Consider the following 21,034-nt stretch of genomic DNA (forward strand, 5'->3'; position numbering starts at 1 on the left):
CACCAATCAGCTCTTTCAAACCAGACAGTCTACTCATTAAATCCCACTCATCAAGAAATTATTCAGAATGACCACATGAGGAGAAGACAGTGTTTATTATTTTGCCAAGCATGTTGAAGACAAAACAACACAGTGGTAAGTGTTGCAACAATTTTCTTTTCACCGTGAATTCAACCAGCTTGACCGTCTCTTATTTGTAGCTGCTGTAATCCAGCAAATTCTCCTGCTCTGGAGAAGCAGGCATAATCAGCATAGAGAGTGAAATTGAGAAAAAGTACCGCTCATTTAAATATTAATAATTCAAAGAGTAATTATGTCTGCTTGTTTCCTAACTTTCCGATAGCTGATCAAAGAACACAAAAAGAGGAAATCCACATGCAGAAACCTCAAACGTACTGCTGTGCTTCTAACTACCATACACCCCGTGTGTACGCCGGTGTTCCCCTTTCCTTTACCTGTGGTTCCCGAGTGGCAGAACATGTGTGAGCACTGACACTGAACATGTTATCCCTCAGACAACAGCACCCCAGGAGCCCAACAACAGCGACAACAATGACAACACACACCCTTGCCTACATTGTTGTGAAGTTTCAATTACTGGTAGACTTGCTGGCTGGCTACTGCTCGTCAGCCTGACAGGGAAGGGAGTGACTGGTGTTGGAAATGCCTGAAGGACAAGCACTCCCACCAGGGTGGTAGGAACCATATAGGGGCCCTGGCTACACCTGACACCCCTGAAATGCATATCAAAACATAAGCTGATGCATCAATGACAAGTATAAATGCCTAAAAGTGTTTGCTGTTGGAAAAGATGTGAAAAACACTTTGCTCCGACATATTTCTGACTTAATCTAGAGGTTAGGAAGTTGACAGTGTGGTCATGACTCTACAGAACACTTCTAAAATTTGTCATACCAGAGTATATGAAAAGACAGTGAGTACAAGTGACATTCCACTCAAGTAAACAAGTGCATGAAGAGAAAAGAGAATATCCTAAACCATATCCTATAGAGGAATCATAGTCCTCTATATCATCACTAGTTTGACCAAATCTAATCAAGAAATGCACATAATTTATGACAAATTGCTCTTAATCGCTTCATAAAATATGCTGAAATCAAAGATGGTTTAGTTTTAACTTTCAATAAAATTCAGCATTAATATGGCAAGAGACTGGAAACAGGACAAAATAAAAAACAGGATCTATAAGCCGAGTCTAAATCAATAAAATCTAAACGCTACCCAACTGTAGTCTAACCCCATGTCTCGGGGCAATTCTCCAGAATGGGTGTCACTGTAATTGGTGCAGCTATGGTTGCGGAGGTTACGGCCATTATAGGTGAGCATGGGGAGGCATAACCGCTCATAGCATTGCTCTCATTGTGTGTGAAGTAGAGCAGGGAATGTATGTGGGTCCTGCTGCTCAGCGTGACCTGTATCTTTATGAGGGGGACAGATCAATACTGCGCTGGACAAAGAACACAAGAACTACAGCTGCCATGCACAAATGTTTTTTCAGTGGAATGAACATGAGAGCAGGGTTCAGGTCAATTCCCATTCAATTTAAACAATTTCAAGTGCAATAAAAATCACTGAGGCAATAACAACATCTAAATTCTGAGTCAATATTTCTTTTCTGCAAGAGTTTCCTATACTAGAAAAAAAAAACTTTGCAGTTTTGAACAGCTACAGTTCCTCCTTTCTCTTTCCTTCTCACAGGAGAGCAGTGATTTTATTATTATTTTCTATAGATCATCTTATAGTTCATGTTTGAATATGCCTTTTCATACTGCTCACATTTCAAAAAGAGACAAAACATATTGTTCCTGGGTCAAGTCAGGTTATTGCAAAGCATCTCTCTCTTTCCCGATGTTTTCTGCTTCATTATTCTTCCTATATTAAACCAACAAAAAAAAAAACAGTCCTCGACACATAGATTGATCGCTGACAGATGCAATGTTTACCCATGTAGTAGACGCTCTCCAAACTTCTTCACTTTCCTCAATACGGGAAAAAAAAACAATGTAATTTCTCTTGACACCAAAACTGCCAGAGGGCTGAGATAAATCCAGCCGTTTTCAAAACACTCTCTCTTGTTTCAGTAATTTAAAAAAAAACCCCAAGTAATTTCTGGGAACATAGCAGAGCAATGTGTATCACTCACTCAAAAAGTTTTTCTGATTCAACAAGAACATATATTTTTAGCTACCAAACTAACTTAAACAAAGAAAGACGTGCAATGTTATACATTTAAAACAACAATAGTTACAATTGTTGCTATGAGGGTGCAGGACTAAAGCATAATTAAAACCCCTTTTTTTGTGAAGTGAGATTTTAGTCAGTTAACTACATATTGTATAAAAGTTTGAACAAAGAGAGTACAATACAAATACTTGACTTAATGTAATGACCCGATTGTTCAAGGACATAACAGTACAGCATAAACGATAATACATTAGGTATTAACAGGTTCAGTGGGAAAAAGGGCCGGACAAATCACCTCTGAAGCTTCATCAGCCTTCAGATTATGTGCTTAGCACGGCAAACCACAACCTCTCCCCGGAGCTCTTTCTCGATCAACTTATTGACTCTGTCCAACAATCAGACCCAATTTTACCTTCAAATTACTGATCCTTATGTGCTTTAACACCAGTGTTCATTTAATTTACTGGGTAACCTATGGCAAAACAGGTTTGTTATTTGATTAGAAGGGTTGGTAAAAGAATGTCTAGACATTCAAATGCACATATTTCAAGTTGAATATCTTAGTTGTTTTTTTTGCGTTTTTTTTTTCTCTTTTTGAGTTAAAAGAAATAAAGTCTCACGCTAAGACGCAGAAGGGAAGAAAGACAGACAGTCAGGAGACAGGACACACACACACACACACACACACACACACACACACACACACACACACACACACACACACACACACACACACACACACACACACACACACACACACACACACACAAAAACCCCTTAAAAACACGTTTTATGTTTCATCAAAGCTGAGTTCACTCTGGGTAGCGGACAATCCCGGAGTTTGACAAACACAGAGTGAAATGACAATGGGCGGGAGACGTCTTGGGCGAGAGGCTGCCTTTTAAAACGGAAAAGTCCATTTACAGTTGAAAAGAACAGTGGCTGTGTGGAAGCGTCTGACTTGACAATTACATGAGTGGTAAGAACGGCACTGCGCCTCCGCTGATAACCCGTCGGATTCTATTAAAACTCCAGCACTCCAAAAGAATGCTCAAACAGAAGGAATTATCACACAGGCGCACACACACACACACACACACACACGCACACACACTAAATTTTAAAAGAGTAAAACCCTCTGACAGTGATTCTTCTGCAGCAATATGCGTGCTTTGAGCAAGTAGAGACAAAGTGAAGGGAGAATAGACACAATCAACTGAAGGACTGTATATATGATTGTGTGTGTGTATGCTCAGTCTTGAACTGAAAGCATAGCCACTGCAGCGCTTGCTAACTGTAGTTTCAAAGGTTGCTAATGTCCCTAGGTTAGCCCTTGGGCTACAAGGAAAATCTTCATACCTTATAGAAGGAAAAGTTCTCGTAAGTAGAGGGAGTTTGTACTTCAGGAGGATGCGGGCAATGACATGCAAACAGAGTTTCCTGTGTGACAGTTCAGTAAGACCTACCCCCCCACCCCCCCCACCCCCCACTGCGCTGCTTCATACATAACAGATACAAAGCAGGTGTTACATTCTTGCCCTTCCTCCCCTCATTTGTCCTGCCCCCCCTCCCTATGGAAAACAACAGAAATTAAATAACACAAACACTGCGACTGAAATGGTTTTTTTCACAGATGCTGAAGGGGGAAAAACACATCACATCATGTGTCTCGCTCCCTCACTATCTCTCTCTCTCTCAGCCTTTTTTTTTCCCTTTCGATTTGATCACCGTTCCAAACGAGGGATCACTCATACACTTGTCCTGCGGCATGGAATCACGTCAACGTTCCTCTCCCCTTCTCTCTCCCTCTCAACAAAATGATTCATTTTTCTATTACGGCGATGAGCGTGTGAAATGAGCTATATAATCAATAGCATAGGTTTGTAAACAGCAGCCGCACTCCAGGGAAAATGTGTTTTCTTTTTGAAAACAATGCGCTGCCTGTGTGTGTGGTAAGGAACGCTCATCTGACAATGTTTACAAGGGCAATTTACAGGAAATAAAGACAAACGCAGTCCAAAATTAAGGTAGCTTTCATATTACAGCAGGATCAACAGGCAGAGAGGACAAAAATATCGAACTACAAGATGTGGCTACAGTGAAGATAGGGTTACTTACTGTATGTTGATTAATATGAACTGAAACTGTCCTCTGAGTTTCTATTATGTAGATAAGGCTATGATGCAGAAACTGTCTTGAAAATAACCATGAAAAAAAACATTCAATGTGATTTGTGGTTCACAGCCCTGACATTTGTCACTTTACCAGGCATGACCTGTCGATTACAGCAAATAGAGTTCACTTCTGTGTGTCTGTGTGATAGAACAGGAATGTGTGACCATAAAATGGGACCTGTCTTCATGTAAAAATGGCACTCATCAGTGAGTCTGTGCTTCCAAGGTCATACAGTTAAAATATTGAGTATCTGTTTGACAGCGTGGCACAGATTTGAACCAACTGAATGTTAAAAGGATATAAAACTGTTTGGCAAGATAAAATGAGATGCTGAAAGTTCACAGCAGCTGCCATACATCTACATACAACTACTTACAAAGATCTGAGCACGCAGCTGCTCATCCTCAGTGGCGATCCTCTCCCTTAAGACTGCCTGCTGAAGGTTCTCCTGGGCCACGGCCCGCTCCACAGACAGGATCCTGGACACTTCATTCTGGACCTGGGACTGGGCGTCACCGTTAGCCTGCGCTGCTGCCCGGGCCTTCTCCGACTCCAACCTGCGGAGCATTAGCAATAATTCACATGATCAATGCAATTTTTAACCCCTTTCAAAATGTTACATCCTTATGAGAGCACAACAGTGGAGCTTGTAGAGTGTAATAACAGTGCACCTCATGGTGCAGGACCACAGCATACACTACTCTGTGTTCTTTCCCCTATAGGTATCTATATAATGCATGACTGGCTACTCAGATTTTCAATGAACAAAGTTAGGCTGTTCACAGCACTGCACACTGAGGTCCTTTTGTGTTCCCTCAGTACATGTCTGTATATATGACCATAAACTCTCTTTTGCATATTTCTTTACTTCAAACCAAAATCAAGCAACTTTGAAATTAAAAACTTTTGAAAAACCATACATGTATCTATTGCTCATTAATTAAAAATATATCTATTCCATAAAATAATCATCTTAAGCACAGATGGCAAATGGCCTAATGGAAATATGATATCAGGTGTCATTCTTAAGAGCAGTAAATGGTTTGTGATAAAACCATCAAAATGGAGTATTTTATTATTTTTCCCACGTTCACAAACCTGCTGTACTGCATGCTGCACTGTTGCAGTGTCTCCCAATAGAATTAAAAGGTCATAAATACAATTATAGTGCTAATGAAGCATAGATAGAGGCCAATATACTTGTATATTGATTTTCAATCCTAATGTCAGATTCATCCATTCACATGTCCCTGCTATTCCACGGCTTGCAAAGAGGGGGCAACATCGAGAAGTCATACAGTCAGTGGTCATACTCAATCGACACTGAAAAAGAAACATTAGAAGGTGAACTCTAACTGTCCCAGACTGGGTTCCCTGACGTACCGTTCGGTTAACATCTGTCAGAGTTCAAATCCATTCATATTATTTCCAAATAACTTACACTGAAGAGTAATTTAACCATCAACATGTAATAGACAACATTACCATTTCCCCAAAACAAGAATCATCAATCCAATGAAGCAGTAATATACACAGAGGCACTACTCTCTCTGCAGACACAAGACCAACATTTGAACCCTGTCACTGGGTTCTCATAGTTGCCTAGCAACGCACTCCCTACTCTGCGACAGTGTGCTTGATTGGAGAAGAGGAGGAACGTCCCTGAAACCCTGAAAGTCTTCCTCTGCTAGGAATCAAACATTAGTAGCAAGGTAAAATAAACACAGAACAGACGGAGTGAATTGTGATCACAAATGAAGATGGCAAGGATCTTAATAAACTCCAGCCTGACAAAAATCCCAAGAGAGCCCTAAAAGGTAAATGTGATGAGGAGGAAGATGTCTGAAAGTGAAGGAGTCTAGGATAACCGTTCCATACGAAATTCCTCCACATTTAAAAGGAGCCATCTATTATCCATCATCTTTCAGAGGTCTAACTGATCGATTATTGCCTGATGCCCGTTGCAGAAACACTGTTAAACAACAGCTGTTTTTAAATGCGAGTTTATTAAAATAACACATTTACTTTTATTTCCCTTATTTTTCAAGTTGTGCTTTAAAAAAAAAAAAGGTGTGAAATTTTTGTTTTGATATTCATGAACACTGAAGTTTAATGCATGACTCATTTACAGCCTCATCAGGTTTGTGCACTGCTCATTATGATAATTCAAGTGAATCATCCTGGTTGTCAAGGGTGTGGTAACAGGCATAGATACAGTTTATGCCTTTTTCACCTCAGAGCTCCCTTTTTCTAGATATCATCCACTGATCTGTCAATGTGAAGAGTTTTCATTTGTTATTGCTTTTCAAAAAATCTCATTCATCTCTTCACTCACCTGTGAATATACCCAAAAATTTAGACAGTGATGAACCATGATGGACAGCCTGGTCTAACTGATCACCACCCCATGCCTTTGGCTTTGAGCTGAGGCCAGGTAGGTCAAATGAAAATATGTCTAATGTCCAAAAGCTGCCATTTGCCCTGCAACACCACTAAATGTCAGAGAGCAGGGGGAGAGCCAGCCGAGAGACGGGGAGACAGAGGGAAAAGACAGAAACGAGAGGGAGGAAAGAGCGAGCGTGAGTAGTGGCGACATGACATGTTTGGCCCTGAGGAAGTGAAGCAAAGAGGGAGTGAGCCAGAGAGTGGGAGAAAGAGATGGAGGGAGACGGAGAGAGACCAGCCATGTCCGGTCTCACAGTCCACTGGGCTGCACACGTCAGCACACTCCATCCATCATTGTGCTCCAACTCACACACTCATACGGGGAGCCTTCTAATGGCCTTTTACATTCACCATTTCCCCACGATCCACGCCTCCCTGCCTGTACTGCTAATGTACCTAAGCTACCTTTACTCAAGAAGCTTTTGCTATTGCTGGTGCTGTAAGAGAGGGGGGGGTTTATAGAGTTTTTAGAGAAGGATTTGTGGGCTAGTAAAAGCAACAAATTCACCCTCTATGACATGAACTTGGACCTTTGTCACCAATGTACCAAAATATCATAAGAAACGACCACAGCCGACAAGTATCCAACAAAATCTGCAAGAAATAAATGTTTAAGTAGATAAACCAGTTCCGCCACAATAGAATTAAATATTAGATAAAGCTTTGTTACCCAAACTTTGCCTCCACTTATTAAACTATTCAATGTGCAAGTGTTGAAAGTGTGCAGATGTTGTAAGGACAACCTACACTGTCCTCTGCACCTATCAGTAACACTGACACTCAGGAGTGAACCAGAATTGAGCGAGGCAAGGTCAAAGCACACCCACAAAAAGTGATACCCACTGAGCAAAGTCTTTGTTGGGCATTTTGCCAAATTAAGATAATAAATGAAAGGTGACCAAAAGCTACAACTGGGACAAGGGAGAGGAACGAGGCCAAGAAAACAGACAGTAAAAAGAAGTCTGTCTACTAACTTCCTCACAAGTGCGAACCCAAGCAAAGACTGCTTTCACTAGCTGGATGCTATCTGTCTGCTTCACCTCTATTGGTTTCCAGTCATTATTGCCCTGTCCACGGGATATTGGACACATTTTTCATTCGACTGTAGAAGATTGGCACTGGCTAGGAAAAGGCAGCTTTGAGAGAGAGAATGGTTGAGTCAGACAGAGAGAGGGACAGCACCTATGTATGGGGAAAGAAAAGAAAATATCATGTCTTCTGAGGATAAGTGGATGAGGTTTGGCCCGGTACTGGATAGAAAGAGAGGATAATCTTGGCCCAGTAACCTGTGTTTTGATGGCTCAGTGGATTGAGTCTTGAAAACAGAAAGATGGAAAGGCGGAACAAGTGATGTATCATTAATTTGAAGATGAGTGGAGTGCAAGTGGGCTGGTCTGTGGACCTTTCCAGAGAAGTAACTCACTATTTTCAGGATATGACCTTGAACAGAAGTACTTGGGCATACTCCAGTTTTTTTAGGACACTATCATATCTGTATGAAAAATAAGTACTACAGACAGTGCAGCTTAGTAACCCGAAGTGCCAATAGTCTAGACAAGCTGTACATGTGTGTATGAGTGTGTGTCTGTGAATAAACTGTCCAATAACGACCCTCGTCATGTTAAAAAATTTGCTCGACAGTAAATCACTGCAAATATCATTTCCCTTGCACGTATATCAAAATTTAAATTCATGTCTCCTACCTTTTCCCCTTTCACCTCCCCATCAGTTCACCTTCTGTCTCCTTTTTCCGCTCTTCACCCATTAATGCTTCCAGTTGTTGACCTGTTATCCAAGCAAGGTGTGTCTGAATACAGTCTCCCTGGCAGGATGGATTGTGACAGACCCGCATGACAGTGCAGGCTCGACCCAAGTGCCTTGAAACAAAGGCATTTAAAGGCCCAATGCAATATTGATGTTAGGAATAATGTCGCTGAATGCTGCGTATGAATATTTTATGGAGCTATGCACTCTCCCTGACACGCTCACACATAAACACCCACAAACACCAAACCTGGTTGTGGTGGCTGTGAAATGCTGGGACAGTTAAAATTAAGCATATGGGAAACAAAGGACAGTGGGAAGATTAATTTAGAGGAGCCTCCACACTGCAGAAACAACTCAAAAGCCATTTTGTACTCTCCCTCTACTTTACCCACAATTAGTGATAACTGCAATGTTCTTGGTGCAACACCCTGCTTCGTTAGCAGCAAACTGTCAAAAGCGGATATCATTGTCTCATTCTCCTCTGCTATTGTCTCTTCAAATATCAGACGAGCATAAAGCTCAAACTCCAAACATTCCGCCATTTAATACAGTGAAAGAGCCGAGGTAAACCGCCCACCTCCTTAGCAGTGTGGAATAAGATCAGCGCCTGATGGTTATCATTCTGTGTAGCTACCAGGATGTCTTATGGAGCTTAAACACTGGGATGATATTAGAAATTATCTAAGCTTGTATTGAACTCCCTCCAACTGATTCTATCTGTTTATACAAGACCACCTTGGGTAATACACAAACCACAGAGAGCTGATTTGTGAGGAGATTGGACAGAGTTAATAACCATAAATGTTCGACTACATAGTTCAACAGCAGGTTACAGTACTAAGAAATGTTTTTTTTTTCTTTTCAAAACTGTATTTACTGTTTGAAACTGCCTTATACTCTGGGGATGGGGGCATTTTCCAACAATAAGACCAAGTTTATGTATCATTTACCAGGAAAGAACCATATACTAAGATATCAAGGAATAAAGTGTTTTGTTGGAAATAACATTTTTTGATACAGGTAGTGAAAAAGTAGATGCATGACACATGTGTAAATACAGTATATCCCCAGAGGGAAAAGCAACACACAAAAATGTACAGGTTGTGAAATGTTCTTAATGTTGAAACCTGAGGACTGGACGTCCTGTAATGCTATAACTGCGGTTTGAAAATTTAAAGAAGAAAATTCTATGAGGTCCACTGAGATATTGCTTAATAGCAAGGAGGGTATTGATAGTTAGTTACGACATGGGTGCGGCGTGGGTACCTTGGGTATAGCAATATAATTTCTTGGTGTGAGGAGATATTAATGTGTCCTTCATTTGCTGCTGCAGGGTTTCTATCATGTTCTGCATGTTTTATAGGATGTGTGTAGAGTGTTTAGGTTTTTGCACAGTTCCTAGGGTGGTACCAGGTGAGTACAAGGAGGTTCTAGACAGTAGGTAGCTGATATGGTATTCTATATGATTACTATGGTGTTGCTAGCTGGTTGCTAGATTGTTTTGGATGTGTGGCTGGGCATGGATTGATGGTTGTTGTTGCTAGGGTGGTACTAGATGGGCAGTAGGTGGTTCCTAGAATTCATCAGATGTTTGGTGGGAGATTAGCTGTATACTGTGATGTTCTGTATGGTTATTAGGGCATTTCGAGGTGATAGCTAGGGTATTTGGGTTTGATTCACAGTAGCTGCTAGGTCACTGGTTGAGAGTATGACGTGGCTGCTGCAGTGACCTTTGTATCTATACTGTCTATTTTCTGGTTTTATGCCTGTAAAGCACTTTGTAAACTTGGTTTGGAAGAGTGGTATATAAATAGCAGTTATTACAATTATTATTATGATTATCACTATTATAACGAGTAAGACTATCACTATTAGGATGATTATATGGTTATTATTATCATTATAACTATTATTATTCCGCGTGTGAGAGTGCTGTAATGTTGCTGGGGTGTACGATGTCTTCACAGTAGTCACAGTTAGAATATTCTGAAGAAAAAGTAAAGGCACATGCAGTAAGAGAATCTGATCAAAGACTAGTAATGCCACCGGTTCCTGAACATCTTTTAAAAAGTATCATACCTCCCCAGAGACAATCTTGGCTAAATCAGGTTGGAACTTTTTATTTTTCTGATAACATCCTAACTTTCTAGCTCTGTTAAACTGAGTTGGAGGTTGTGTGTGTGTGTGTGTGTGTGTGTGTGTGTGTGTGTGTGTGTGTGTGTGTGTGTGTGTGTGTGTGTGTGTGTGTGTGTGTGTGTGTGTGTGTCTGTATTTCTGTGCAACAAAGATAAATGATGTAAATAACATGTAAAAATGTATAGGCTACACTATCTGTCTGCGTCTGATCTGTGAGCAATAAAGAATTTAATGGGCTGGCTGGTTAACGCAGGAAGGAAGACAGAATCTCTGAAGGAAGGTCAGTGTTTTCACTCAAAAGTCTGACATGCAATTATATCACACAAGCCAACACAAGCTGCTTGACTACATGCTGAAATAATGGGCAGAAGTTTCACAACGATGACTAACCTTTAAGTGTACACTGCGTGGACACAAACACGGAGATTGAGAGGGAGGTAGGAAGAAGACATGAACAAGAAAGAAGGGAAGAAAATAGAAAGAAATAGACAAGGGAGATTGAGAGACAGGCAAAAGGAGATGGCTGGAGGAATACAGGAAATATGGAAAAACAGTAGGGAAGGGGATAAGGAAGAAAGGGAAGGAAAGGTGGAGGAAAATCAGCGAGAATCACAAGAAGAACTGGATCAAATGGTGACACAGGAGGAGTTAGGCTAAGAGAGGAGAGACCGAATGGTGTAAGAGTCCCCCCCCCATCCGTCCTTCTCTCTCATCCTTTTCTCTGAGTCGTTCTGCTCTGCTGCCTCACAGAGAAGCGGCAGAAGCAAATCTGCTCCCTGCAGCCGCTCCTTGCTACAAATGAGTATAGGCTGCACCCAAATGAACTCTTCACAGAGCCCTTACTTCACTCCTTCCAGAGCAAAACATGCAAAGCCAGATCTCTGGAGTTCATTTATGGCCCTAAAGCCAAACAGAAGAAATACTGCCTAATCTAAACACCACTGTTCCTCAAAATTCCCTAGATCTATGCGCCCAACACAGCAATACTGCATAGGACAGAATTACAAAGTTGACCATGTAATCGCCCTTGTTCTCACTCATCTTTTCCTGTCAGCTCTGTATTTTCTAATAAAGGCATAAATGCCCCAAAGTACTCTAAAATGGAAAAGACTTAAGAGTGATTAGCAACAGGACGTTTTATTGTTAACTGTTTATCTATCAGTTTCACAGATCTGTATTTTGATATCTGCACTTATTTGTGTATTCTGGCAATTACAATAAATGAGCAAGTAAGAACTCAGTGTCTTCCTCGAGGACATGTTAACAACCAACAACCTGCAGGAGGAACTGCTGGGGTTGAACATGACCTTGAGATTTTGGCCTCAAGTAGCTTGTGTGCACGTGTTCTTTCCTATGACCTGGGAGTTCACATATTCTTCCATTTCTGTGTTCAAGCTGTGCAGCTGTTTCACTGCAGGGTTCTATAAGTAGCGAGGCACTGTGCAGTCTTGTTAGCTGAGCTTTGATACACTCGCAGACCAAGATATTTTACGTCTCTACTTCAATTTTGCAGCAAAAGCTATTCAGTCTCCAAACAGCGAAGGCCATAATCACTATGCCTTGTTTGCCCTCAATAACCAAAAACTCTCTGTAGTTACCATCTGCACTGTGGGAGTGTGAAATACCACCACAATTTAATTATGGTTTGACAACCCAGATGAGAGAAAAACAAAAACAAAAGAAAAAAAACAATGTGTTCTTCTTACCTATTTAAATTTTTTTTAAAAGCATCAGTCACCTTTATCTCCCGTTAAGCACAAATTAATAGAAAAGTTCAACTGTAGTGGCAAAAAAAAAGTGGAAACATAATGGAGTGCTTACATAAATCAACACACCATTTTCATAATCTGATTACATTAGAAAGAATTATGTGCCAGATCGAGCCACATTATATAATGAATTTGATGGCCTAAACCACATTGAAATGTTCAGACTTGAATTGTGATCAGATGTTGGATTAAGTGCGGACAGCAGTCTCTGCGCCATCTAAACAAACAGTTAAATTAATCTTTATTAAATCCTCTAAAGTGTTTTCTATCTCAGCATCATTATGTTGTGATTTGTTTTCTGATTTACTGACTCTAGATAAAACCCATCACTGAGCTGCACCTTTTAGGTTCTACTCAATTCCCAGAATGCACCTAGATGGTTGTCCCGTGATTACTACCTACCAAACCATTAACTAGGAAAATGGACACACATGCATTAATACACACTTGCACAAACACAAAAGAACAGAACAGAACAAAAATAATGCGACAAAATGGGCAAAAGAAAAGAACCAACAAATGAATAGCAAACAACACGTTAAAAACTGATATTAATATGCATCTACACACATACACAATTGTTGGCTAACGGATGATTGCTTATTTATCACTCCATGTTTGGTTCTTAAGTGAAAATGCAGCCCATGCCAAGCACAAACAAAAATTGAGGGCTTGAAAGCCACTATGATTTCTATTAATTGCAAAGGCGGTGTAATTTTGAAGCGCTTACTCCTCTGAAGAAACATCAATAAGTGAATTGCAGAAAGCAGTTACATCAAAAAAATAAAATAGCCAGAAAAAAAAAAAATCAATAGACAAATGATTTCTCAACACCTCTCGTTAATTTCTCTCTTCTTGAATGAGCCTCAAAAACGAGGCTAATTGCTAGGCTAACACTACCTCCTTTTGGATATAGAAAGGTTGTGTTTTTTCCCCATACAGTACAAGGGTGCATTTAGTAGCTAATCACAGTCGTTCATTCAGCGGGTTCTGCTGGAGATCATCCAGGTCTATTAAAGAGGGGGAGCAACACAATTATCGGACATTATGGCATGTGCACCTGCTTCTTAAGGGTCGAAAAGAAGTGGAGAGATGAGGAGAGCGCATGAGATGATAGGAAACGGGAGATAGGATAGAATTGTATACGCTCCTCACATGAAGAGTGTGTTTCTTCATCAGGCAGGGCTAATGGATCACCCACTCAACACCCAGGAAATTACCTCAGGATAGCGGCCTTCTTCCTCAGGCATGATTAATTGATCCGGAGTGAACGAGAGAGGAGGAGAGGAGAAGCAGAAATAGAGGGAGGAAAAAGTGCTGATGTGCTTCGGAAGAGAGGTAGATTGGAAACAGTGGGGATCGGAAAGACTGCTGCTGACCTTTTTGACTATTAATGAAAGCGGAAAACAGTCAAATCTGAAAACATCTTTAGGTTCTAGTGAAATCGTGGAACAGGAATTGACACTAGTGTAGTACCCTGATTCAATCTATCATGATCCAAAAGGAGGAAAGTTTGGAAGAGAAGAAAAAGAGAAGAGGGGCGATGAGAAGAAAAGAGGGAACACTAAGGATTCAAACCCCCCCCCAAAAAATGTATTTCAAATCCAAAACTTACCTTACTATCTGTGCAAGGTCATAAACAAAAACTGGTATTCCATTCCAGGCTAAAGCAGCATGTGTGTATCTGGATGTGTATGTGTTTGTGTGCACGCATCTCACCAAGCTTGCAGCTCTTGCTCTGCCTTGGCCCTCTCCTGCTCCATGCCTTTATACAGCTCGTCAGTGATCTTCCTCCTCAAGGCCTCCTCATCAACTGGGGAGAAAAGGAGAAAAAGAAGCATCAGCAGAGAGAAAGAGAGTTAGAGAGGGAGGTTTTAAAATAAACAGCTATTGTTTGCTGACAGGCATGTTGAGTTTGTTTGGACACTGAATAGAATGATACTGTCTAAAAAGTGAAAAAAGGAAAGGATGTGTGACATTTAGACTATAATGACTGAGGAAGAAACTATGGCATTAAAGCATAACATGCAACGAATTTAAACACAGGAAGAAAAAAAAATGCCCATATTGCCTTAACACACACACACACACACACACACACACACACACACACCACACACACACACACACACACACACCACCCTGCCTACATATATTCATGTCAGGGGCATCATACATGTATGATTCCATGTCTCCACGAGTCTATCTTGGCAGGTAATTAAGCATGAAAGTAAAGATGCCAGCCGGCGACCAGGCCAAAACGTGCTCTGAAGACAGAAGTGCCATGCGGTGTGCTGCGACACTGCAGTGAGTGGGGGAGTGTCTGAGTGTGTCAAGATTACTCTCCCGCTGCATTAGTTAGATGGGATAATCCCTATTGTCAGAGTCTATTATTACCTGGTAATATGTGGTAACAGCAGGCCAGTTGAAAGGCAAATACACACACACAAAAAACGAAATCCAGCTAAATCAGATTAACAATATAATACCTAAAATGTGAAAAGCCATTCTTTTCTTATAATATTGGGGCTGTAAAACAAACACAGGTAAAAGGAAAAAAAAAATAATTAAAGGGAACTGCATAATGCTCCTAAAATGTTTTTAGCTACAGCGTTTATTCTGTGATTTAAAACGCTGCAGAGCCTAGGGGTTATTACAGTCATGATTTCACATCTGTGCCTCTCTTTAAGTCCAACATATGGTGTTAGTGGTGGCTGATTTCTTAATTATGTTCTTTCAGTATCGCAACTGGAAGCATTAGAACACATACAATTCCCCAACTTGCCTCACTCACTTCAATGTGAAGTTAAATTAATTTGTGATAACATTCCCTAAGGATTTAAAATTGAGTCTATCTACTTTACTTTCATTGTTTTATCAAAAAAGAAAAAAAGAAAAAGAGTAACAGTCTAAAAGCAGAAACCCAACTTCCAGATCAATATCATAGTCTAATTAAATGTTTTAAATGTTACTCAGCACAAAGCCAGTCTACCAGTTGTCTTGGAAACCTATTTAAAGCCTTTTGAGATACCTTGTGGACACATTGACAGAATAACAAACTACAAACCTCTCTCAGGGAAAGGTTAAAAAAGAAACAAAACAATTAGACCCACCATTCTTAGCTTCAAATTGATATTTTCTCGAGCAGTGGTGGTAGTATCCTTTTAACACCACTGACTCAATAAGACTGACTGTCATAGTGGCCTCAACCTCAGTGTCTTTTATGTATTCTGAAGACTAAATAAAGATACACTTGTAATGTAACTAACTGAATACATAAGTTTCAAAATAACTTTTCAAACATTTCACAAACACACAAAAGTTGGAATCTTTAAGAATATAAAGACAAACACAAGCCACTGACACTGTTGAACTAAAGGTCACCAGTTTCCAAGAGCTTGCTACAATTAATGCAATTGGTGTCATGGATGACTTATGGATAAATCTCTGCTCATTAACAAGTATCTCTCCCTCCAGCTTCTGTCATTTGAGTCTTCTTCACCTCCTTCAGCGGCTTTGGCACAACTGCTGTTAATAATTTGCTCTCCTGTGCCATGAAAGTGACATTCCTGCTTGAACACGCAAAACAAAAATACAGTTAACTTAATCCCTTTTTCTGATTTCCACCCTCTGTAGCCTTTTCTTCTCTGCGGCAAACCACACATAACAAGAGCTCGCAGTATGACAACGATTTACTACACTAAAGAGACTGAAAAAGCATTAGGTAGGGGGAGGTTTTGTCTGACAGGGCTTCAGAAGAAACACTGGCGCAAACACAATCGGTGATTGACAGTTTACAACTTTTTGCTGCATAGTGTACCCTCAAAGACAGAGACTGCTGTCACCTACTGTCCAGAGAGTGAGAAAACAATATCCATCATGTTTGACAGCACTAAGAAGCACCATTGATCTCACTGCAGAGGAGAGGCTAATTACAACTCTGTTAAGAAATAAAGCAGGAAGACAACCTGTGGGACTAGAGTCCTGAGAAAAGGTTCTGCAACAGGGATGTCTGTAAAGTAACAAATAACAGCATTAGCAAACATCAGAAAACTATGAAAACATCAGATGCTATATGTTGCTATAATGATGTGGCAATTATATGTAGAGAAAAGTGCACTTTAGCTACATGCGCAATAATGGTCTCCCAAGGACAAGCGCTCGGCAATATACTATATCAGCATAATGATGACCATGATATCAGAGCTGGTGTGTTGTCTGGAATCATAGTCATTATAAAGATGTCGACAAAAGTAACAACAAATTTATGAACATTTTACCTTTTACTTGACTACAGCTCCCCTCAGCTTTACATTGTGTTTTAGCGTCCGTGAACTTTCATATTTTGGTTCACTGTCAACAGTTTTCAGATGCAGCAGGCAGTTGTTTTTAGTGAAAAAGCTCAGATAACATCACTGTACACTACTCAGTACTAAACTGCACTCAGACATAGTTTGGAGCTGGGTGCTGAGGTGAGCATAATGGAACATTTATCAGCTAAAAAAAACCCCACATATTTCTCTATTAAGTGAATAGAGACCAACACAAAATATAAGATGATGGTTAATATTGGACTTTAATTCGTCAGGTGGTCAGAAACATGACTCAGTCATCATGTTGTTCCATGTAACGTTCGATATAACAACTTTATAAGGTGATATTGCATGTCAATGTTGTGTTTCCAGCTTGTTCCGCTGCCTTTGGCCAAAACATAGTCAATCAGTGCTGTACAGAATGAACAGGCTCATGTCATCTTGCCACAATTAAATTTGAGATTATTACTGAAAAGAGTACTTAAGCTTTGGGCCACTATGAAACTAGCAGCTGTAAAACAGTTCAGAGCCCCGTTGATGGAAAATTCTAAATTACTTACTATTCCCTCCATAGATCTTTAGAGTAGATGAATAACACTGCGTACTGAACACCATACTCAAGTGCCACCTCAGGAGGTCAAGCCCCGTCATTATGAACTTCTTCCATCAGGTAAGAGTGGCATTTCAGCATTATCTGCCCTTTAAAATCTCTCAGGCTTAAAAAATATATACCCTATAGCAGTGCGCTATGAAAAGTAAAAGTTTAAATTTCCTCTAAGTTCAGGCAAGCCTAAGCAACTCCTCATTTATCACCACATCCTCTCCAACCCTGCAGAGAGAGAATTCAGATAGCTAGCAGGCCCACAGGGTCAGCCAGAGAACAGGTTCTGATATGATAAACACTGTCTGGGGTCCTTGAGGGAGGCTGGTTAGGGTCAGAGACAATTCCAGATCGACAGAGCCTGTGTCAATCCTGAGTAGGACATGTAAATGTTAAAAAGATTAAAAACTCATCATCTTTTTAGACGTGTCCCCCTCCTTTCCTTTCGCACCAATCACTAAACCCTGTGGAAAAACCCGTAGAGGAGGAGGAGAGGCGGTGGAGCACAGGCTATTGGCAGTGGAGATAATAGACGAAGGCAAATTGCGTTTCTCATCAGAAGTTTCATTAACCCCAGGACCCGCGTGGAGGGCATAATCTGTAACATTACCACTTCCTCACGTTTCTAGCTTGCGCTTAGTCGAGTCACTGCACACCTTTCACTATGTTCAAATATGAAAGGAGAAAAAAATTAAAAATTAAAGCGCCAAGAGCAAGATTCCAGCCCTGGCAGGCAGGTGCCATTTCTGATTTTCTTTTATTCACAGTCTTTCCTGTTAATTTAATCTCATGTTATGGAATAGAACTAGACTGATCATTTCACATTTTCACAAGATAACAAGAAAAGTCTGTTTCAAAAGCAGAGTGATATATTTCACAAGTTTCACACTCACATTTATGCGCACACACACCAAGTCACCCACATTTCTCCCAATGTGTTTCTTTGTCTCTCCCATTTTCCCATTCTTCATGCTGCATCTGGGAGACATCTTTAAGCAGACTATTAGTCCAGCGCAGTGTGTGGGCTCTGGCATATGAATATTTATAGCACACTGGAGAAGGTGTAGGAGGTTCAACCTTGACTATGGCGTAATCAGCACACATACTGACTCTGGCCATGATTTAGAGACAGCCAACCTGCTGAGAGCCTCACTCGATACCCAACTCTGGCGGACACACATAATCAATGTCGGCCTCATTAAGGTCGTAGCCTTTCAGGATTGGGCTGAACTTTGCAACTTTTTAACGAGATTTCACATTCACATTCATCCTACCTTTTTTTTTTTTTTTTTGTTCTTTAAAAAGAGCATGTTTGATCAATCGTCCAAGTTGACTTTTTTCCTCTGCGTTATAGTACTTGGTGAGCTTGGTACATATTAAGCTGTGAGGTGACCTTGCAAGGAAGGTATATTCAAAATACCTCAGTAAATGTCAACACACATTAGTGTTGTGAGATAAATATATGGGCCCATGCTTGGCAAGCAAGAGTCAGCCACATAGTTGCAGTTAAATGGAAACTATAGTGATAAAACAAAATGAATCGTGTGGTGGTGATTGTGTAGCAACATTAAAAATACACCCAATACAAACACATACTCACTATCCTGAACACTTCACATATACTGTACTGTGCACACAAGATGGACAGTAGAGCTGGTACTGAGAGACCTTTGCCCCCTCTCAAACTTTCCATCAGTGTTTCAAGACTGAATGAGTGAAGAAAAGAAATGGAAAGACACAGCAGCAATGACAACTACATATCCCCCGACAGAGAAGTGAGGACTTGCATCCGTAACTGACCACTCAAAGAGGAAACAGATCAGTGGATTTGTTGTGTTGTGCCCTGACAGCGGCAGGCACTTTTTTATAATAGCCACACAACACAGCTTTAACGAAATTAAGTGATAGTTAAGTGACGATAGTGCTGTATTTATCTTTTCATCTGAAAACCAATTAGCGCAAACAATGGAGGAATAATTTGGTTCAACGTGGAGAAAAATGAAACTGTGCTTACAGTTGCCTCAGTGCTACAAGTTACAAAAATTTGTTGAACGAACATGAATAACTCCTATTAATCGATCAATTGTACTAATGTGCTCAAACAAAAAGGCAAGTGACACACTCAAAATTCAGTGTCATATCAGAGAAGCCCCATTGCCAAATAAAAATTGAATACACAATACACACACCCACCCACCACCTTAATGAGGCCTAGTGTTTTGTTGTGTGAAACCGCAGAGGTGTTGTTTTAATCACTGGAGTCAGTGTGGCGTGGCATAAGTTGGCCTTTTTTTAATTACCTTACTGATTGAGCACAGTCAAGGATGGGGAAGCCTGCCCACATCCTGGATGCCACCTTCTGAAGAACTTGCACCCACGCCCCATTCTGTACCGTGTAATGAACAGGTAACATTCAAATGTCCTCTGCCGGATATGTCAAGAGATAAGGGACGTGCACCCACACTTAAGAGACACTGAGGCTAAAACTTTGCTTTGAGAGATCAAGTGGAAAGGGAGTGAGTTGGTCTGTGTGTTTGAGTACTTACATACACATTTTTACACTGAAACAATATTACTCAATTAACCCTGGAATATCAGTGTAGTTTAATGCTGTATTATCTGTAGTGACAGGTTCGATCTTCTTTCTTGTGACAAAAATATACGACTGCACTTAATATGTCATCAAACCTAAAAAAAGAGAAAAATCTGCATTTCTCAGCAGCAATTAGAGATTCTCGACACTTAACCTTTCATAAAAAAATGTCCTATGTTTCTCTTCCTAAACACTACTTTGTATTTAAACCTGCAATAACTGAACTTTGATAAGTTGGGGAGAGTGGAGACAAGCTAATAACACAATACTGACATTTTATCACCACAAAAAGCTGAGGTGAGTTAGCAAATAATTAACAATTTACACATCAAGAAGATATGGAGTAACATTAGCATTAATTTGGAACCACGGGTCAGGTTATGTACTGAATGTAAGTCTGATATTCACTCTCCTTTTAGGTCAGTTTTTGGTCTCCATCAAGTCCTGAGGGAAATACCTGACACTTAAGCAGCTAAATGCATCACAAACTCGTTTCACACAGGTGGCACACAACAGGTGATCGTCCTCATCAAGAATAATACTACATTTGGTTTAGGCAAGGGGTGGTGCCTGGTAGAGTGTGCAGGAAGCTGGATAGAAAACGTCATCAACGTGCTCACTCACTAGCTGTGAATTCTCCAGCCACTGACTAGCTCTATTCCCACATCGACTCAATCGGACATCATGTAGACTTTGTGGTAGGGAGCTGGCAGGGTAAAGCCCATTTATCGTCTGGTCCAACTGATTCGGACATTTGCGTTCTCACATACAGCTCCTCTGGATAATGTCTAGATAAATTCAGGGTTGCAAGGCAGCTTATGTTTACCAGCTAGTTGCAAACTTTGTCTGTCTGCTGTTGTGTGGTGGACAGGTAATGTACAGTGGGTTTTTAAGAGCTTTCTTTGCTGAAAACAGCTGCCTGTTGTAGCTGAAAACACTGCTGAGAGCGAAACAAAACAGTAAAACTGCGGGCCAGAAAACCAAAACAGTGAGCTAAAGGATGCTGTAAAGTTGTGTAAAGCTTTCAGGA

General features: G+C 40.5%; 1 protein-coding gene across 2 annotated transcripts in view; it reads right to left on the reverse strand.

Moving 5' to 3' along the window:
- Positions 1 to 21,034, reverse strand: part of chchd3a (coiled-coil-helix-coiled-coil-helix domain containing 3a) — a 65,348-nt gene that overhangs the window by 41,215 nt on the left and 3,099 nt on the right. For both annotated transcript variants that reach the window (XM_056368060.1, XM_056368059.1), the window contains 2 exons: positions 14,217 to 14,310; positions 4,757 to 4,937 (listed from right to left, as the gene is read on the reverse strand). In XM_056368060.1, coding sequence (XP_056224035.1) covers positions 4,757 to 4,937; positions 14,217 to 14,310 — 275 coding nt within the window. The remainder of the gene's footprint in view (positions 1 to 4,756; positions 4,938 to 14,216; positions 14,311 to 21,034) is intronic.

The sequence above is a fragment of the Seriola aureovittata genome, chromosome 22, assembly GCF_021018895.1.
Source record: "Seriola aureovittata isolate HTS-2021-v1 ecotype China chromosome 22, ASM2101889v1, whole genome shotgun sequence".
NCBI classification, from domain to species: Eukaryota; Metazoa; Chordata; class Actinopteri; order Carangiformes; family Carangidae; genus Seriola; species Seriola aureovittata.